Source organism: Necator americanus, chromosome IV, assembly GCF_031761385.1.
Source record: "Necator americanus strain Aroian chromosome IV, whole genome shotgun sequence".
NCBI classification, from domain to species: domain Eukaryota; kingdom Metazoa; phylum Nematoda; class Chromadorea; order Rhabditida; family Ancylostomatidae; genus Necator; species Necator americanus.
The window spans coordinates 25,410,018-25,428,384 of NC_087374.1; the positions used below are offsets into that span (position 1 = coordinate 25,410,018).

At 40.0% G+C, this 18,367-nt stretch overlaps 1 protein-coding gene across 3 annotated transcripts in view; it reads left to right on the forward strand.

The window, feature by feature from the left end:
- RB195_002657 (uncharacterized protein) overlaps window positions 1–18,367 on the forward strand; it is a gene marked incomplete at both ends in the record, with an annotated part of 55,215 nt that overhangs the window by 12,484 nt on the left and 24,364 nt on the right. For all 3 annotated transcript variants that reach the window (XM_064200014.1, XM_064200016.1, XM_064200017.1), the window contains one exon: window positions 9,602–9,728. In XM_064200014.1, the coding sequence (XP_064055895.1) occupies window positions 9,602–9,728 (127 nt within the window). The remainder of the gene's footprint in view (window positions 1–9,601; window positions 9,729–18,367) is intronic.

Here is an 18,367-nt window from a genome sequence, read left to right on the forward strand (position 1 = left end):
CAAGCACATCCTCCCACTCACCACAAAACCTCTTGTCGCCACCTCATTATAGATGAGACATTCTGTTTCTGTTCGCAACGCAGTCGCAATTCTGAACGCTTCTAAACGAGTTCCGTTTGGATGAAATCCGCTTAAAATAAGAATTCAAGCGTGCTACGTGAGCTCGGCTGCGGCTGAATCACGCTTAAGCTGCTGGTTCGGAGGTGTGCCTGCTCCGTCCACTCCTTTTTTTAGCAATTCACTTTCGATTGATCCCACGATTCGCTTTTTTAGTTCATAACAATTTCATTAAAGTATTTTTTGACTTATTCCTTATTTGTTGGCATATTTTCCCTTACACGTTAACGACTCTAATATTTGACTTGCTCGTCACTTAAGTAGTACGTGAACGTTTCCTTGTAATATTTACTAGATTCATCAGTGAGCCTGGATCTATGTACCGCTGATAGAACCATGAAAATCGACTCTCCAGTTAATTGTCTTATGTACTAGTGCAAAAAAAATTTTTTTTTCGAAAGTCTTTTCACTTAGTCTCTATTCTGCTTCCTTTTGGCTTTCTCTGCTTCACTTCAATTTTACTTGTTGTTACAGCGGCGAATTTGCACCTTAGATGTACCTTGCATTATGTAACTAATAGTTAATAAAAAAAATCGGAATGGTCTTCGACTTTCGTGCGAGTCCGTCCAAATCACTTTTCAAAGATGTTTATCTAGTCAAAATGTTGCAGTTCATCGATTGCATTTTGTTGCAATGCACGAATTCTCAAAGATCCACGATTAGATCTGAACGAACTCCCAAAAAATTCGCTCGTGTCGATACATCCAGTCATTCCCTCTTCCCAACGGTAAGCACAGAATTTTTACCGTTAGGAAGAATCACATACATATAAGAAAGTACAATTAACACAATAGAAAAACACAACAATAGAAAAATTAGAAAAGGAAAAATAGACGTGGAAGAGCGACGAGAAAATCGATGCAGATTTCGGTACGGATATAAAGGTATAGCTGCACCGTCTCAAGCAGATGATCCTGCGTCCCTTTCATTTCGCTTCTTTCCTCTGTGTAATTGTTGTGTGTTGTACAAATTGCTGTTTATGAATGTTTTAATCTTTGTTCCCAACCTTTGTCAGTTTATTTCTACCGCTCCTTTTTAAGGGAACAAGTCACGAAATAGGCGATCATGGGATCTCTTCAGGAAAAGATAGGGTTCACATGTAGATTACAAATTTATACGTATTCGCGCCCAATTTTTCCTAATCGTCCCGAAAAAGGGATGGGGAACGGTATACGTTAGTTTTTTTCTCCTACGAGGCACCTTAGAATGCAACTTTTAGCCGAGTAGCCGCGCAGGTTTCCTCAGACTCCTATGCATTGGTTTTAATCTACTAGCAAATCTCAATGATTATTGGTCGCTTTCGCAGACGCGGCGCGTGTACAAGCGCGTTCCAGCTCGTCTCGCAGGAAAAAAACGACCAGTGAGGAAGTTTCCCACGCCATTTTCAGGACGATTAGCGTAACCACCCCTATTTTTCCAGGAGAGATCCCAACATCGTCAATTTCGCGCTGTGCTGCTTTTAATCTATTGTCGACAGCTTGCTTTTTTGCGTATTTGGTGCCTCGGAGAAGCAAGTCAACTTTTAGTTGACCTCTATTTGTAGTATATTCGGAGTTGGTGATCCCATGAAGTGCAAAAGGTTTCAAAAAATTGGGAAATGATGAAGGATGACCGTCGAAAAGTGCGTGGCTCACCGGTAAATTCCATTGTCCATGCGACAAAAAAACCGCAGCTCACCGTCAGAGCCGCACTGTCGTCAGAGTTACTGGACACTTTCAATCCAGTATTGCCTTTTCATAAATATTTACAACTCTTTTCTTACTCGTTTTTCCAGTGAGTGAAAAATGATGTATTTCATGAATTTAAAATTAGCGTAGCTCTACTGATGCCTTCCCTAAACTGTAAGCACACTAAATGGATTTCGGGATCCTCTCGCGTAGTGGATTTCGAATGGCACGGATGGATCGACATGCACTCATAAATCTGAAGCATTGAAGCAACAGAATTATGAGTGCATGTCGATCCATACGTCGATTTTGCATCTACACTTCTTTTGAAAAAGAGAATAGGAACGTTTCACAGAGAATAAAGTGGAGGCACACCTCGACTACAGAGATCTCATGCTGATTCTTCGAATCAGTTTCTAATCCAATAAAAGAGGATTCGATGGCTCAAATTCCTTTATTCAACCATATTCCCCAGGAATTATTTTGCTTATTTACATGCGGCATTTGTTTGTTTTTCATTTTATATCTATTTGTTTTTATTCTTAATTCTTAATTTCATTATTTTGTTTATTATTTATTCATGTATTTTCTACACCCACACATCCATAACTTCATCGGCGCAACTCTGAAATATATTTTACAGAAAAAAAACAAACAAACAAATAAAAAACAAAACCGTTTACACAAACGAGAATTGAAATGTGAGAAAAACCAAATATTGGACTCTATTAGATCTGGCTGCGCCCATTTCTTCTCCCGGAGCACCTGCGCTTCGCCTGGGAAGCTCCTTTTCTTTCTTCCTCCTCTTGTTTTTTTTTTTGCATATTCATGATTTCTTCTGCGATTAGCGTTGTACGTGTGTTGTCCTGGACGAGGGTAACCTCCTCCTCATTGTTTGACTCTTTGAGCACCGCTGCTCTTTTTTCGGATTCACGGCTCTTCACTGAATGTTGTCCATTCAGCAGTTCTAACTTTTTCCTCAACAAATTTACGTCAATACGACCCACGGATGTGGATTGTACGCGTTTAAACGTCCAAAAATATACGCAGTTACGTGCCTAACCCTATTTGTCCTCTATTATACAAAAAGTAGGATGAAAAATTCCCAAAAGAAGAAGAAAGGAGGTGATGCAAAGGAGCGGACACTATGGAGAAAAGAAACCACGTTTGCTCGCATTGTCTTTGTTGTGGTCAACACCAACGGTGCCCTGTTCTCGTATGCGCGAAGAAAAAACGGCGCGGTCGTCAGTGGGTCGATGACGACTTTGTCGCAAGGAAAAATAGATCGAGAATAAACGCCTGTATAGGCATACCACGCTCTGCAAGTAAATAATTAAGTGAATAAATGGATAGAAAAAAAATGAGTGAACAAATGATTAAATTAACAGAAGTGTCGAATTTACCCCTCGACAGGTCCTCTATGAGGTGTAAATCAACACCCCATATCATTCACCCGCTTGGTGCATTAGAAATTTGTAGTCGCCACAATTTCGCCACAGAGGGCTGCTTGGTTGACTAAATGAAACAGTATATTTTGAATTTCGGATGTTTTAGAGGTAAAAAAAAAACGACGCATGTACAGTAGGGTCAGAACGAAATGAAATACAGCGCCTGCTCTCATACAAATGCACCGTCCTTCATTTCGTTCTGACACATTGAAGGGTAGCAAGGTAGGTCCGTGGCAGATCCTTGCTAGCGCCATCCATCGCTGCAGTTCGCGATGGTCCCACCTCGATGCCAACCGCCACCGCTCCACCGCGCCGCTTCGAGGGCAACCGCTTACGCAACTGCACTGCTCTTCATGTTGTTTCGAGCATATTATTGTTGTTGGCTGAAATTTCGCATTTGTATGTATTATCTCATCTTAATAAATAAATGAATATCGTAGTGGAAGTTCCTCTGCAATGTCTGAACTTAATAAAATTGATGCGTTGGAAAGAATAGATGTTTCCTACCGCTCTTTTTGAAATGGTTGTCAGGATCATATAAATTGTTTTCAATACTAACAGGTGTACTCTGGATAGGTTCTCAAGTTTCCGGGAAAACTCTGCACTCTGGAGCACGTAACATTGAAAAACGACTACAGGGTGTCCTTTTTTTACGTTATGCGAATTTAATGCTACTTTTTTATCTCAATTTTAGAATGACGAACGCAAACGAAACCGCTTAGTGTAATACATGTTTCGTTGCCATTTTCGTTGCTCCGACGCCTACTGCGAAGCGATCGGTTGATGACGAACTCAAGACCTGATGTGGGGCTTGTAAGGGGAGAAAAGTTCACTTTCACAAGAGAATTTACAATTTCCTCATTGCTTCTCTTCGACTTAGAATGGTTACTTACTTTTTCTCGGAAACTGTGGCACTAGATGATGTGCCTGGCTGCGAACTACGTCTCTTCAATTATTCTCTGCAAAAATTTGTTTTTGCGTGAACAAAAATTGACCAGATGGGCAATTTGTGCACCTAGCCTCCATTACCGATAGCAAAAAAGATCCTCGACGAGGACAGCGTCAGTGATTTAGTGACGTTTTTCCCTTGAAAAATAGCAGTTCTCGTCACGAAAATGGAGCACAGGTCAAAGAAATAATAGAGGTCCCATCGCTGGGAAAACAAAACCATTTGGTTAGTAATTATTCTGTCTTGGAAAATCGTTGTTATCGATTGATGTGTTGGGTTTTTTTGAGGATTTAAGTTGTAGTTTTATTATCTGCTCACTTTTTTCCTATATGTAATGCCTCATTAACTCATTCCATTCTCTTCGTGGTACCATTCTTGCCGTTTGTTGACAACCGGTGATCTGAGTATTGCCCATGTTCGACTGTCCTTGAATTTTGGCATGTTGAAACGTAGTTTTTAAACTGAAAAAAACAATTTGAAAAAAATTTAAATATCAATTAAAAACTGGTGATGTTTTCTTCCTGAAATCCACCTCGTCTATCTCTTTTCTTACCATCTTTTGGTCCGCCCATCGATCGTGTCGAAAGTGGACACGAGTAGATGAATTGATGCGACCATTTGATGTTAATTGATGTCGCGAATCCCCATCTACGGATGCATTTTCTTTCTTTTGTGCTTCCCACCATAACCTTGACCTTATTTTTTTTTTTTTTTTTATTCCCCCCTTTCTCCCCTTTTTTTTTTTTTTTTTTTTTTTACCCAGCGGGGCCCCCAAAAAGAAAAAGAAAGGGAACATATCTGTCTGAGTTAAAACATTTAAAAAAAATCGGTATATAGGAATAAAACGCATTCTGAGGATCTAAACAAGAATCTACGGTCATTTTATATACTGTGAATTCTTGTGTACACAACTTTTCAGTGAAAACAGGTTTAGCAGCGTAGCAGAGCATCACTCAAGATCGCACAGAGTCAAAATGACCGAGTTCCTTATTTTGGCACGTTTCCAAAGCAGTTTTCTGATTATGGCTACGGGAAAGTGCAAGTTCTCCATCCTAACCTTCGGGATTCCAGCGTTTAGGACTTCCAAATTTTCGTCTGCCGACTAGTGCAGCATTTCAGTAGAAGTCGGAAGATGTCTTTGCTTGTGATCGCCAAAATATCCACAAAAGAGTCGACTAGTTTTTCCAAATGAGGTTTTGTAGTCCAAAGCTGTTTGACAGTTGGGAATGACGCCGTGGATGCCGTTGAAATAAAAATGGAATCTACCTGATCGGACTGTTTCAAGGATTTTCGAATGAACAGTGAAGAGTGATCAAAGAAAACGACATAACCCTGAATGGTATGAAAGAAAACTCGTGAATTTTTTATTATTGATTATCTGGGAACGAACCATTTTGAAGAGACCACATTACAAACAAAAATAGAAAGCAAGCAGGAAAAAGGAAAGTAGCCCAAGTGAATTTGGGAGACTTCAGTTAAACGCAGGGAAGCACCGTTGTAGAGTTTTGGGACCGGATTAATCTTTGCGCCAGTGCAGTATTCTAAATTTTTCTCTGTGGAAAGTTAGCACTACTGCAAAATCATGACTCACTGTCGTACTACACTTGGAAGCCTACATAGAACATTTCAGAAGAAAAGGAGAAGAAAAGAGAGAAGAAAACTTAAGATATCGCTACATCCTTTGTTGGTTTGGAAATTTACGGATAAGGGACAGTTTTGTGGATGGCACTGCTTCCTACGGAAAACTAAATACGATACGGTGTATGGTTAGTGCAATAAGATCTCGAGTACGGATATTTTTGTCACCGCGCCCTAAAACGAATTAATTCCGTGGTAAAGAGATTTGCTAGAAGATTCTTTCCTTTCAAAAAAGGCTTAGCCTTTAGCTTTTTCTTCATTATGGTTGGGAAATTGACTTATAGTGTTGAGAGAGGATGTTCCTCAGCGTTTCCTCCTTTGACTTATTCGCGCTTCTCAATAGTTATGACTGTTCCCACTCCTCATTCATAATATTTTGCATTTTTGTCGTCGATTGCGCTCTCTTCCTTTTCTACAGTTCCTCACTGAATTTTTACTCTAGTTTTGCAGAGCAGGTGGAAGCTTTTTTGCTTAAAACTTGTCAAAATCCTCAAAGAATTTGAGGTTTTGTCAATCGCCCATCATCTGCAGTAAAGAAACCCATGGGTTACTCTAAAATGTCAGCTTTTGTACCAGAATTTTACCATCCCACTTTATTTTTCACAATATCTTTTACGACCATGTAGTTATTGTACCCTTAGTCAGATTTTTTGAGTCGTATTCAAAGTTGTTATTTATGTTCACTGATTGTTTACATTTCGCCTGGATTAGAGGCTGGGAAATTACAGCCATAATTTATTCATCTCTTAATTCACCTAATAAAAAGCATTTAAATTGTTAACATTCTCAAAAAAAGTGCATCTACTACGGTTCCTTATTCTTCTTAGTACTCTGCATACTTTGTCCTCTCAGTTCATTTCATCTTCTCGCTTTTCTTCCTCTTTTTTTCTGACCAAATAACATGTATATATTTGCGCCTGAATCTTACTGAACTACATGTTGAACAACATGAATTCAGTCGGGATTAGACTTCATCACTTGTTCACCTCCTCAGTCAGTCCAAAACTATATTGTAGCTACGACCAAAAATGTTGTTAAAAGTAGCGTGTCAGAAAATTTACGTATGTGGAAACCTGATGGAAAACATGGGGTTGGAAGTGTATATCACAGTTGTGAGCAATTTCCAGTAATTATCCCAGAAAAACGGCGTGGGAAACGGAATTTGTTCCTACGAGATACTTGAAGACGCCCCACCCTTATGCACGCCCCATCCGCGAGCGAGCGGTCGAAAATCAATGAGGTTTGCTCACCAGCCCCTCCAACCAACGAATACGTATTTGGAGAGTCCGGGGCTGTACACAGAGCTCTGATGTACCTCGCAGGAAGAAACGCTCTTTCTTACGTCGTTTTCCAGGGCGACTAGGGTGAATTCCTGTATGTTTGACCAAGCCACCAAGTATGGAGTGTGGCACACTTGCAACGCACATCCCGAACTCCATGTTTTCCATCTGGTTCCCACCCTACGTTAACTTCGTGTGCCTTCAAATAGAACTGTGGCTTGGTCAAACATACAGGAATTCAAAAAGAGCAGTTGCTTTCCCCAAGACCCGTGCCTTATTGGGTAAAGTTTCACCGCTTAGTGCCGATGATGTGCCGGTCAATGTTAGTGCCGCTGTTAGAAAAGGAATTCATTTACACGAGCTAAGAATTAGTTCTTCCCAGCCAACCGAACATGTGGAGTTTCTACGTAGTATTCAGCTTAAGTTACTTAGTTGATTTGTAAAAGGGCCGCCTCCAACTGGGGCAAACAGACGGTCTATCCGTCCGCAATGGCAAGGGATCTGCCCTCAGCTACACTCAGCGTTCAGCAGTTTTCAGATGAGAACAGAGAGTGACCGTAATCCATCCTCAATCTTCGCCCGATTTCTTTCAATGCAACTTTTTTCTTCGTCGGGTTCAAAACGGCCTTAAAATGTTTTTTTCTCAATACAGAAGAAGTGAATGAAAAACAGCAGAACCTTTAAAACGCTTGAGAAGAGGCGACTTTTACTAGTCGTCATCAATACGTTGTTTTGACTGGAGGGAAAAATTCTGAACTCATGCATTAGAGGGGAAACACTTCAAAATTGACTAAGGTACATATGTATACTTAGAACTAAGAAAACTAAGTGCATAATTTTTTGAGTTCCATTTCTTAGAATTGGTATGGCACTGATGGTTTATCAATCCTCGAATAGATTTTTGCAGAAAAAAAAGCAAATTGCTCGTTTTTTTACGCAATTAACTTCTACTGTCCGGACGAAAGTAGCACTGTCGGTAAGAGGTTACGCTCTATTTACTCTATTCACGATCGATCGGAGGTTCAAATCCGCCTTACTGATCACCAAGCCTTTCATCCCTGCGAGGTCGATAAATTGGTACTAATTTCTCTGGGAGAATAGGAACACTGACTTGTCACATCGACCAACCTCTGCAGGTCACCGTATAGACTAATTACACGTTCGTAAACCCCTAACAATTGGGAATGGCAGTAAAACGCGCTGGCGCATCCCAGGCGGCTTGAAACGCCAGAGGCTATACTTTACCTTCCTTCTACTGTCTATAACTTTCCAATCTACCCTCATGTTTGCGGAAGAAGGTGTTGCTCCAAGTCAGAGTCTGCGCAATGGATCCAGTAAAATGACCTTCTGGATGTCATCAACTGGCTCTGAATGGGTAGTTTCACAAGAATTCCAGTTCTATTCGTATGTGTGCGCACCTGCTATTAAAATCCACCTGGACGTATTGGTTCTGTTGACATGATGTCCTGAAGTGCCATATTGGTCGCAAGTCAGAACAACTGCAGCCGTTTCCCGCCCAACGATCTCCATTGTAGGTCGAAAGTGAATTCCTGCTAGAAATAAGTTATCGACCTGCCTACGGGATACTTTTTACGGCAGATTTTATCTCATTGAAACTTCCCTGTCTCTTGAAATCTCCAAATTACTAAAAATACGGTGGTTTGAGGAAAATATTCGCAAAATTTCCATGTACTATTTCCAATTACACGCACATTCGATTTCATATACTTGGTTCAATTTCTATTAGGACAAGATTCGCTTCAACAACTTTTCTCACTCGATCAAATATGGTTGTTTGTTCTAATGGGTGTGTTAATATCCGTTCTACTAGGACCAGAAATAGAGAAGAATGCGTGTGGAGCAAAGAAAAAGTCAGACGAAAGACGCGTCGCGGCCTCCCAGATGAACACATTTGCCGCCAACTATGTCACCTATACTTCTTCCATTCGTGAGAAATTTATCTCGCCATGTAAATGCTTCCGACCAGCAAATTCTTGTGATCCATCTAGAGCAGAATAAAGCTCTAGTTAAACATCCTTTCCTCTATCTTTCAAGCTTGCTCGAATTACTCCAGTAACTGATAGAGTACGATATTTGAATATTAACTTGCTGTCATTCGCATCTCTTCAAAACAATTCCTTCTGTTGTACATCGCTGAGTAAGCCCCAAGCTCGACTTTCTTTGAATCTTGGCATTGTAGAGGTTCTGGTACGACCCTGGTTTTGCCCAGGAAAGTAGTACACAATATCTTTTCTACTCTACAATATTTTTACAGCAATGATCAAGTTTTTGTTCATATCTAAGCTTATGTAACCTTGCGCGCGCACTCTCCCTCTCCCTCCTTACAATTTGGTGGTAAGGTCATTCCTCCGTTCACCCGCTTTCAGTTTTCCTATTGTTGCTGACGTTCGCTTCTTCATAACTAACTTCTTCATAGTATCCTAACTGACTCGAGTACAATATTCACTGCCTCAAATCAAATTCTGAACTGAATTTTTGTAGATGCATTTGATGCCGACCTGATGAACCACACGGGAGCAACGCGATCGCCGACTATCGTCCTCGCGGACAATAACCCAGCCTACTCGTATGGCTTCGAGTCGCCGAAGGCAACAAATTCCAGCGGAGGGTGAGTGTTCAGTCAAACATTATCGCACAGTTGCTTTCTGTCTGCTGCTTTTGAAGTTATTTGAGTTTTCCTTTGAGTCTACCGTATCTTTTCATTAATTCTCCTTCTTCCCTGAATTGACTGTGTTTTCTTCGGCGATTAGCCGGTCTTATCCAACCTCTGACGTTGCGCTGCTTGTTTTTACCAATCGAGCAGCAAAGATCGTCTTTGCGCTTGTTCCTTTTTCTTCCGTACAATTCTCTTTCCTGCTACACATATTTGGGACATAGCCGTTCTTCAAGTGGTCATTTTCTCCCTGGTATCGTTTTACAGCGCCGTATTTTCCACCAGCTCCGAAATTGGAGAAGTGTGCCCAAAAATGAGTTATTGGAGTTCAGTTGAGATATGACAGACATCTGGTTACTGTATTTCACTTAAATCTCTTAGGAATATAAGTGCTTGCCTTTTTGGAAATTCCCATATTCTCTTCGCACTTTTCTCGAAGATTTTCGACCTTTTAGATCTCTGAACAGTATGAGCGGAATTAAGTTTATCGATAGTAATAATCAGTAATAATTAATAATAATAATAGTATCAGTAATAATAATTAATATTTTATCGATAATAAATCTATCGATTTTACAGTATACTTGATTTGTGAGAGTGAGGCATTGCTATAAGCCCTTTTTTCAGACCTGGTGCAGCTCATATTTGTTTTCACTTGACCTCTTAATAGGATTTTCTCTGGATTTTAATAACTAATAATTACTTGAAAGTGTCAGGATTTTTTTTGGAATGCAGGACCAACTGTATAAGTTACTCCTTCTATAAAAAACAATAAAGTTAATTTGGTTCAAAAACGACGAACGAAGCGCATTTTCTTCATTTTCAAGCTTCTAACTGGAATTTGTGCTTAAAAAAGGTAGATTCACCTCCTTATCAGATTCTTGCAGCGCAGTGTTTTTTGTGGTTTTAATTATGGGGCTCCATTTTTTTAGAGCCCTATAATAAAAAGCACAAAGATTTTTTTCCTGAAGGTCTTTTACGTTTTCATTATTTTTCAGCCAATATTTTTAGTAAAAAGAAAATTTTGAGCGTAGCTTATATGTTGCTACTACCTTCATATGCAGTTCTCTCTTAAAATATTTTTGAGAAATTACGGTAGATATTTCTTAACACGTTTCAGTGTTTTTATTTGTATTCTTCAGTGTTTTAGTTTAGTGTTGTGCTTCTAGTTTTTTCGACGCCCGCATTTCCATAATCCAATTGCACTAGTCCTTAGAGACATCACCCCACGAATCTGAGGTGGTACGGATTTCCGGTGGAGTATTCGTATACGGGATCTTAGATTATCGGTAGAAGGGTGATTCCGTCCATTTCTTCCTAATTGCCGTAAAAAACAGCCGGGAAGATACGGCTTCGAGCGTTCCGGCGCGCTATTTTCTACAATGAGTGCGATTGCAGAGCGTCAACCTTCTGCTCGCGCCGCATTTTCCGGGCCGTTTTTTTTACGGCAGTTAGGAAGAAATAGACGAAATCACCCCCTCTCCATAATCTACAATCCCGTATACGAATACTCCACCTGAAATCCGTACCACCTCAGACCCGTGGGGTGATGCCTTTAAACACTGCTTTTTGGCTTGTATTTATACTAACAAACTTTATTTGATAAAGCTGGTTATTCGTGCTTCTTGAAAAAAAAAACTGCAGCAGAACAGTGTTTTTTTGTAAATTTTATTACCTCTAAAAGTAGCCGAAAGAAATTCTTAAGAACCACTCAAAATAGTTGGATCGCGTTTCACGGAAAGCGAGTTCTCCTCCCTTATCCTAGCAGTACATACATACATTTGTGCAGGCTCCAGTGGAAGTTACATAAATTTTTCTTCGAGGAAAGTAAGAAAAGAAGAGTATATTCACTGATCATCAATAAGAGGATAGAAATTAGATTAAGCAATGTTGTAATACTTTAAAAATGCTAGTATTAAGAGGGAGAAGAGGAAAACAAGGCGATAAAAGTGGGACGTTAATATAAGGAGGTGCGGAATAGTATTGAAATTAATTGTGTTGAGAACGGCTACATCCTACCGTCCGCTCTCTCCTCAGAGGTGCTCTTATTTACGACTATTAGCGCTAATCTCACGGATTAATAACATCCGTTGATGTTTGGCTTCCTCCTATCTCTCGGAGGTGTAATTTCTCTCAGTTCTTATTGGATGCACTCGACGTCCCCATTTTTTATCATTCTTTTCTCTTTTTCTTTTTACAGCGTTATCAAAGCGATCCTTGATGGTATCTGATCTTAGATGAGGCAAAAAAAGTGGAATTATGGAATTAACCATTAGTAGCATTGCCTCAGGCCAATCAATAACTGTCAATGCTTCCGTTCAAAATTGGACATGTTGCATTGTTAGGATTCATCGGGTCATATTTTTCCCATATCAACTAGGGCTCAAATTTCACAGACACATGCTTTCCCCGACGTGGTTTCGCTCTCTCGCAATCCTTGTTGCTTGGATCCTTGGATGCTATTCCAGAAAGTTTGCACAGCTTGTAAAAACACGCCCTGAGTGGTGTGAATTACAAACGGCACAGCTCATTAATTGCTGTTTTTCGTAGTAAGATGTCCAACGTACGTACACCGGACACAAACTCGTGAAGTTGCCGTCGTTGTTTGTCGACAACTGTTTTCTCCCAGAAAAAAAAAACTTCCGCAGCCGGATTTGCTGCCTGAAACGTCACCTTCGCTTCGACGGCTGTGGTGAAAGTTTTCATACGTCGTGGTGTTATGGCTTCCAACATTCTATTTACATGTGCAAAATTCTATTCAAAAAAAGTTACTATTTTTGAAGTTTCTATTTTCTCGATATCTTTCACTACTCAAAACTTGTCAGTCCAACTGTTTCATTAAAGCTTGGTCTCTTTTCCTCCGCGAACTTCTTATTTCTTTCCTGATATATGTACTTTGTGTGCTTCTCTATTGGACTGGGGAATTTGTGCCGAAATCTAGGCTAGTTTTTATGAAACGTTGCTGTATAGCCATACAATTTATACGAATATATAAACTATATAAACTAGAATGTATAAACTGTGTCTTTTCTACCAGAAAATGGCGGAAATACGTTTATTTTCTGCGAAAACATGGATTTTTTTATTAGCGTTTATTTATTGGCTGAGCCCGATTCCTACCAAATCTTAGAACATTGAAAGATTGTTTTTGTAATAAATGTTGATGTCATTCATGTTCTTTCGTCTGCTTAATACCTAGCTACCTACACCCTCTCATCTTCCGACATTTTTGAGCATTATTCTTTTCCCATCCTTATTTCTGAAGCATGCTCTTTTTATAGCTTTGAAAAATTGTTTCAATACCTTGTTCCTTTGCGCGCAAATTTGAGCGAAAGCTACTGCTACTATCGCTAGAAGTTAAGCATTTCAGGAGCTTTCTGTGTGGCTTGAATCTCACTGTTTGAGACCCATTAAGGTATGAAAAAATGACGTGAAAGACGTCTTAGGAGCGTTTTTTGGTGCCTGGCTAGGTTGTTTCAAGCTGTGAACGGAGATCTTTCAAAATCAATTTCTATAAACAGCTAACGTTTCGCCGTCACGGCCACCGTCAGAAGTCACAGTCTTTTTCCTTTCATACACGTCCCATCGTTCTACAGAAAGGACTGGATCATCCCGTAAACAAAGCGGTATTATACACTTGATAATTTTTAAATTACATTATTATATCTTGTATATTTTATTGTTACATTTTTTGTTGTTTTTTGAACCAAGATAAAGAAAACAAAACAAACAATTTAAAATTAAAAAAACAGAATTTTTAGGTTCAGAATACACTTTCCTTTATTTCCTGCGAAATTCTTGCATTTCTCTGATGAACTTTCAGTGCATCCTTGCCAAAACTCGGTTCTCTCTGAGGGAAAAAAAACTCTTTTAGTGCAGTTTAAAAAAAAAACTATGTGATTCATGGGATGAGGCATTATTTAAACGATAGGTGCTTTCAGGAAACAACACATAAACTAATTCTTGCGTATGAGTTACATGACGCTGCGGAGAAGCGCATTGTGTTGCAACCGCAAACTTCTTCGATCTACTAAAAACTGTTCGTCGTAGATAAATCTGGATTGGCCCCAAATACGCTCATTTGGTGACCACGCTCGGCGCAGTCGACATTGATAACTCGGGACATGGCTGAAGAAATGTGTTTCATGCCGAGGAAGAACCAGCGCTCCGGCAACGTCGCGCCGCTCGGTTGAACACATTCGACGCCAACTATGCACAGTCTTCGATGTTCTTCCGATTTTATGTGTATGTGTGGAAAAATGAGTAAGGGAAACAAAATGTGAGAAAAACGATGCGGTTTCCTCGAAGGTTCAGCCTGCAACAGAATTCGGATCAACTGTAGGAAGGAAATATTTACTCACTCACCGATAGCATTTTCTCTTTCCGTTATCTATAGGTGACGAGCTAGCGATGACTAAAACAACTTCTAATCTATCTCTGAAGGTATATGACCGCTTTTCTGCTCATAAAGTGATTGCTCATATCTTTACTGTACTTTTCTTTCTTTTCTGTGTCCAACGGAATATTAATTTAAAAAAAAAACTGCATCCATACTTAGTAGTTAGGTAGGTCGTTGGCGATATGCAGTTGAACATTTTCTTCGAGTTTTAAGTTTTTTCACTTCACTTTTCAGTTTTTTTTAATCCCTACTTTATGTTTCAAGGATAACTGAGATATTATTTACTGATTACTTTTTTCGCCTCTTCAAAGTCGTTGTCGTTCCCACCTGCTCTTGCTATCCGTTTCTTATTTTCCGCGAAATCTGAGCGTTCCACTTTTATCTTGTGGAAATCCTGGAAAGTATGTTTTGTCTGCGTTCTCGGGCCTTCTCTCTCCTTCTCTAATTGATGTGTATTTCTCTGTTTTACACCAGCGCTTGCAAACGGCTATGATTCTTCTGCGGTTCCCGTTCGCCTTTTCTCACGCTCAGAGCTATCCAATATTCCTTTTTTTCAGGTTTATAAATTGTAGCTTTAGCTTTTTTTGTGACAGTGAAGAAAAATAAAAGAGAGTAGAAATATTGTCGAGAAAAAGCAAATTTTCTTCATTCCGGCATGTTTTGCGTACATGCGAAATTCCTCAGTGCCCATTTACCTTCTTCTGGGCGTGTTTTTAGCCCCTTTCCTCGTCGCCATCATCGAATTAGCGAATCTTTTCGTTCCCTACCACCTGCCCTTCGCATTGCGATCGCATTCCCGTTGTCTTCCAGCATCGCGGTCGGGATCGGGTCGGCTCTTTCCCTTCTCGTTCGTCATATGTCCGTCCGTATTGATCGTCTCCGATTTCGAGCATTCACTTTGGCAGCCGATTGTTTCTTCCCTGCAGTTGTGGATCTCGAACGTTCGTTCCGGCCGCGAACGATGTTCGTTTAGCGCCTTTCCGCGTATTTGCTATTCGAAATACTCGGAAATTTCTTATACCGTCATGTGCTCCAAAGCGTTCTTCTTTTTTCCTCAGGACTTCCTTTCACTTTCAAAAGTTAGTTGGTCATAACGTTGGTTACTTTTTTTTTCGTTTGCTTTCCAACAACTTCGAGCAAATCCCTGATTCTCATTTTCTGATGAACGCGTAGTGCTCTCTGTGACATTCGTAGCATAAAATCTCAGTAACTGGATATTTTAACTAGCTATTAGGTTACAAGAAATTAGTGAATCTGTTAGGATTCTGGTATGAGAATGCACTAGTAAGACAGTAAGAACATTTATTCTACGCACTCATAGTAGTTCTTTAGTTTCACGAGTAACAGAAAAATCCATTTAAGACGCCATTAGAACTGAAATGTTAAGTGTTTGCAAAAAAAAGTAAGCGCAACGAATTAGAGGAAAAATTGCGGGAATTGGTTATGCTGCGGCAGAAGGTCACAGTAGAAAAAAGAACTCTCCAACAAAGAATCTTTTCGAAGTAAAAATGGATCGCATAAAACACAACTGAGGAATTGTGAAAAATATCCTTGAATTAATAGTTAGAGCAGTAGAATTTTTTTAAAATAATAATAGTCATGGAGAATTCGAATCCTACTGCGTCAGATAGGTCTAAATTTTTCTGTAAACTCTCATTTTATCTTCAAAAGATTTTTGAGCATTCCCTCTGCTACTGCTTCCAAACTAAGAATGAAAAGCTATAAGATGGGGTGAATGTCTAGGAAAAGTGACAGTGTTGCAGTTTGAGAATTCCCACCACTTTTACTGTTGTCCATAGCGAAATGTCACCTTGTATGATGAATTCATCGGACCACCTGCTGTGGAGTGCACTTGTTACATCCTCCCTTACCATCAGTATGTTCCCGTATGTTTCGATCCCCAGAACTCTGCCGACCGAGTAACAAGCACCCGAATTCCAACTTAATAACGCTTCATAGGGGTGGTGTAGCACAGTCGGTAAGAGGTTCCGTTGTTGGTGCAGCATGATCGATCGGAAGCTCAATTTTGCTTTATTGCCATACGAATCATCTTTCATCCCTCTGGGGTTGATAAATTGGTACCATACTTGTATGGGAGGCTAAAAACACTGACCCCTAGGCCAGCCCCCGCAAGTCACTGTATATGGCGGCTACACGTTCGTAAACCTCAAACGATTTTGAATTGAAGTGAACGCGATGGCGCGTCCCAAGCGGGTTGATTAACGCCAGACAATTATCCTTTTTATCCTTTAACTTTTTATGCTCTCGTTTTATCTGATATTCGTAGAAGACAGAGTTGAACAAAATTGAAAATTCACTTCTCTGAAATTGAGAGATTTTTTCAGGAAGTACTTTTTTCAAACATTTTCTTCCAAAATAAATGAAATGAAAATTGAAAAATTTAAAAAAAAATTAATTGGAGCCGAGGTTGTTCAACCGGTGCGACGCACCCGCAACGCATGCGCCTTCTCTCCTTCACACGTACTTCCTTTCCCCTCTGCCCTGCCGCAATCGGTATTGATCATATATGTTGTAGGAGCTTCCAAATCTTCACTCACAGGAATTGCCCTGATGTTAGGATCGACCTTTAAGGCACCAGTTGCCTATTACGATTATTTAATTGCACGCTAAACTGATCTGTATAGGACTATTCTTTTCTTGTAAATGTGAATTGCCGAACGAAGGTTGAAGAAAAAACGCTTACGGAAAAAGCTGCTGAACACATTCTACGACAACTATACGTATTTGTTTATGTGAGGATGTAATGGATTTTCTGACATCGTTCATCTTCCGAAATCGCTAGTCACTTCACAAAATTCATCCGCTGAACCTCCTTCAACTGAGAGTTTTGTCGTTAGCATTCTAGTTAGCATTTCTGCTTTTGTTGAGAAACTGCTTGGGAATGGAGAAAAAATTCGAAGAAGCAGATGTTTGTCTTGCGGAAAAGTTTTTGCTGAAATTTTCCAAGTACATAAGACTGGTGCTGTCTGCGCAAGTCGAAATGCACACACTGAGTCAGCTTCGGCAAATTCAAAGAGTCTCGCGTAGACATTTCCGATAAGGCATAAAGTGATTTGCGAAAAATGGTGTGCTGATGTGTCGGGATCCTGTGAACATCAAATATTTCCAATTTTGTGTTTCTGCAGGAAGTGGTGTTTGCAGAGATAATTTTTAGAGTATTTCTTCTAGATTTGGACACGGAATCCTAAAAATTGAAATCATTTGAGGATTGCCCTTTTTCCCGTAGTGGATTCCCAAACAGCAGAAAGTGTGTGTAGAAGATGTTTTCAACTAATTTCTACCTACTTCTTGTCTAGAAGTTAGGCTTCCTTGATAAAACTAACTAACAACGTTTTTTTCCCAAGCGAATTTTCAAAGGTTGACAGGCAGGGGACAGTAACGGACAGCTCGTTCCTTTTCTTTTTATAAGGGCAATGCAATGGAACCATGCGGATCCCAGCTCCACTGACAGAACATCGAATTTCAACGAATTTCTGAAACTAAACGACAAATTAATTTTTTTTCGCGGTTTATGCTCAGCTTTTTTTGCGCCCAATTTTTAAAAATGACTTTTTCTGATTCTTTTTCACCCAAGAGAAGAGAAAAGGAATTCACCCAAGAAATTCTTGCGAGAATATGCTTGAATTCTCGGAGAGGCCCATGCATGGATTAATTTTGGTCAATTTTTATTTCTTATTCTTGACAAGCCTAACTTGAGGTCACCTCGTATAAAGACCGCAAAAACCCGTGCGTCTCCGGGAAAACGAGGGAATTTCTTAAAATCCGAGATTGTGAATCAAGTTAGAGAAACAGTGAAGAGAAAATGCAAATGTTACTTCTCGCAGAGATATTCTAAGATATTTGTTCCAACGGGATGTACCAACTAATCGATAGACTCAGTGGTCGCACTTCTTATCCAGCTCGATGGTCACACTCGTTATCCACACCGCCATCACCGATGAGTCGTCCAGTGACGAAAAAGACGTAGATGTTCGCCGATCATCATCGCTTGCTAATTGTTCATTTGACAGCTTCGCGCCCCGCGCTGAGAGATTGGCGTGTTGGCGACTTCGACGGAAGCCGCTAACGTTGTTGATTTAGGCCTTGGTGGAAGAGGAGCACTGCTCTTGCACTTTCGGGGAAAAAGCCATCTGAGCACATCTCTCGAAGTCAAGGGCACACCTACTTCTTCCTC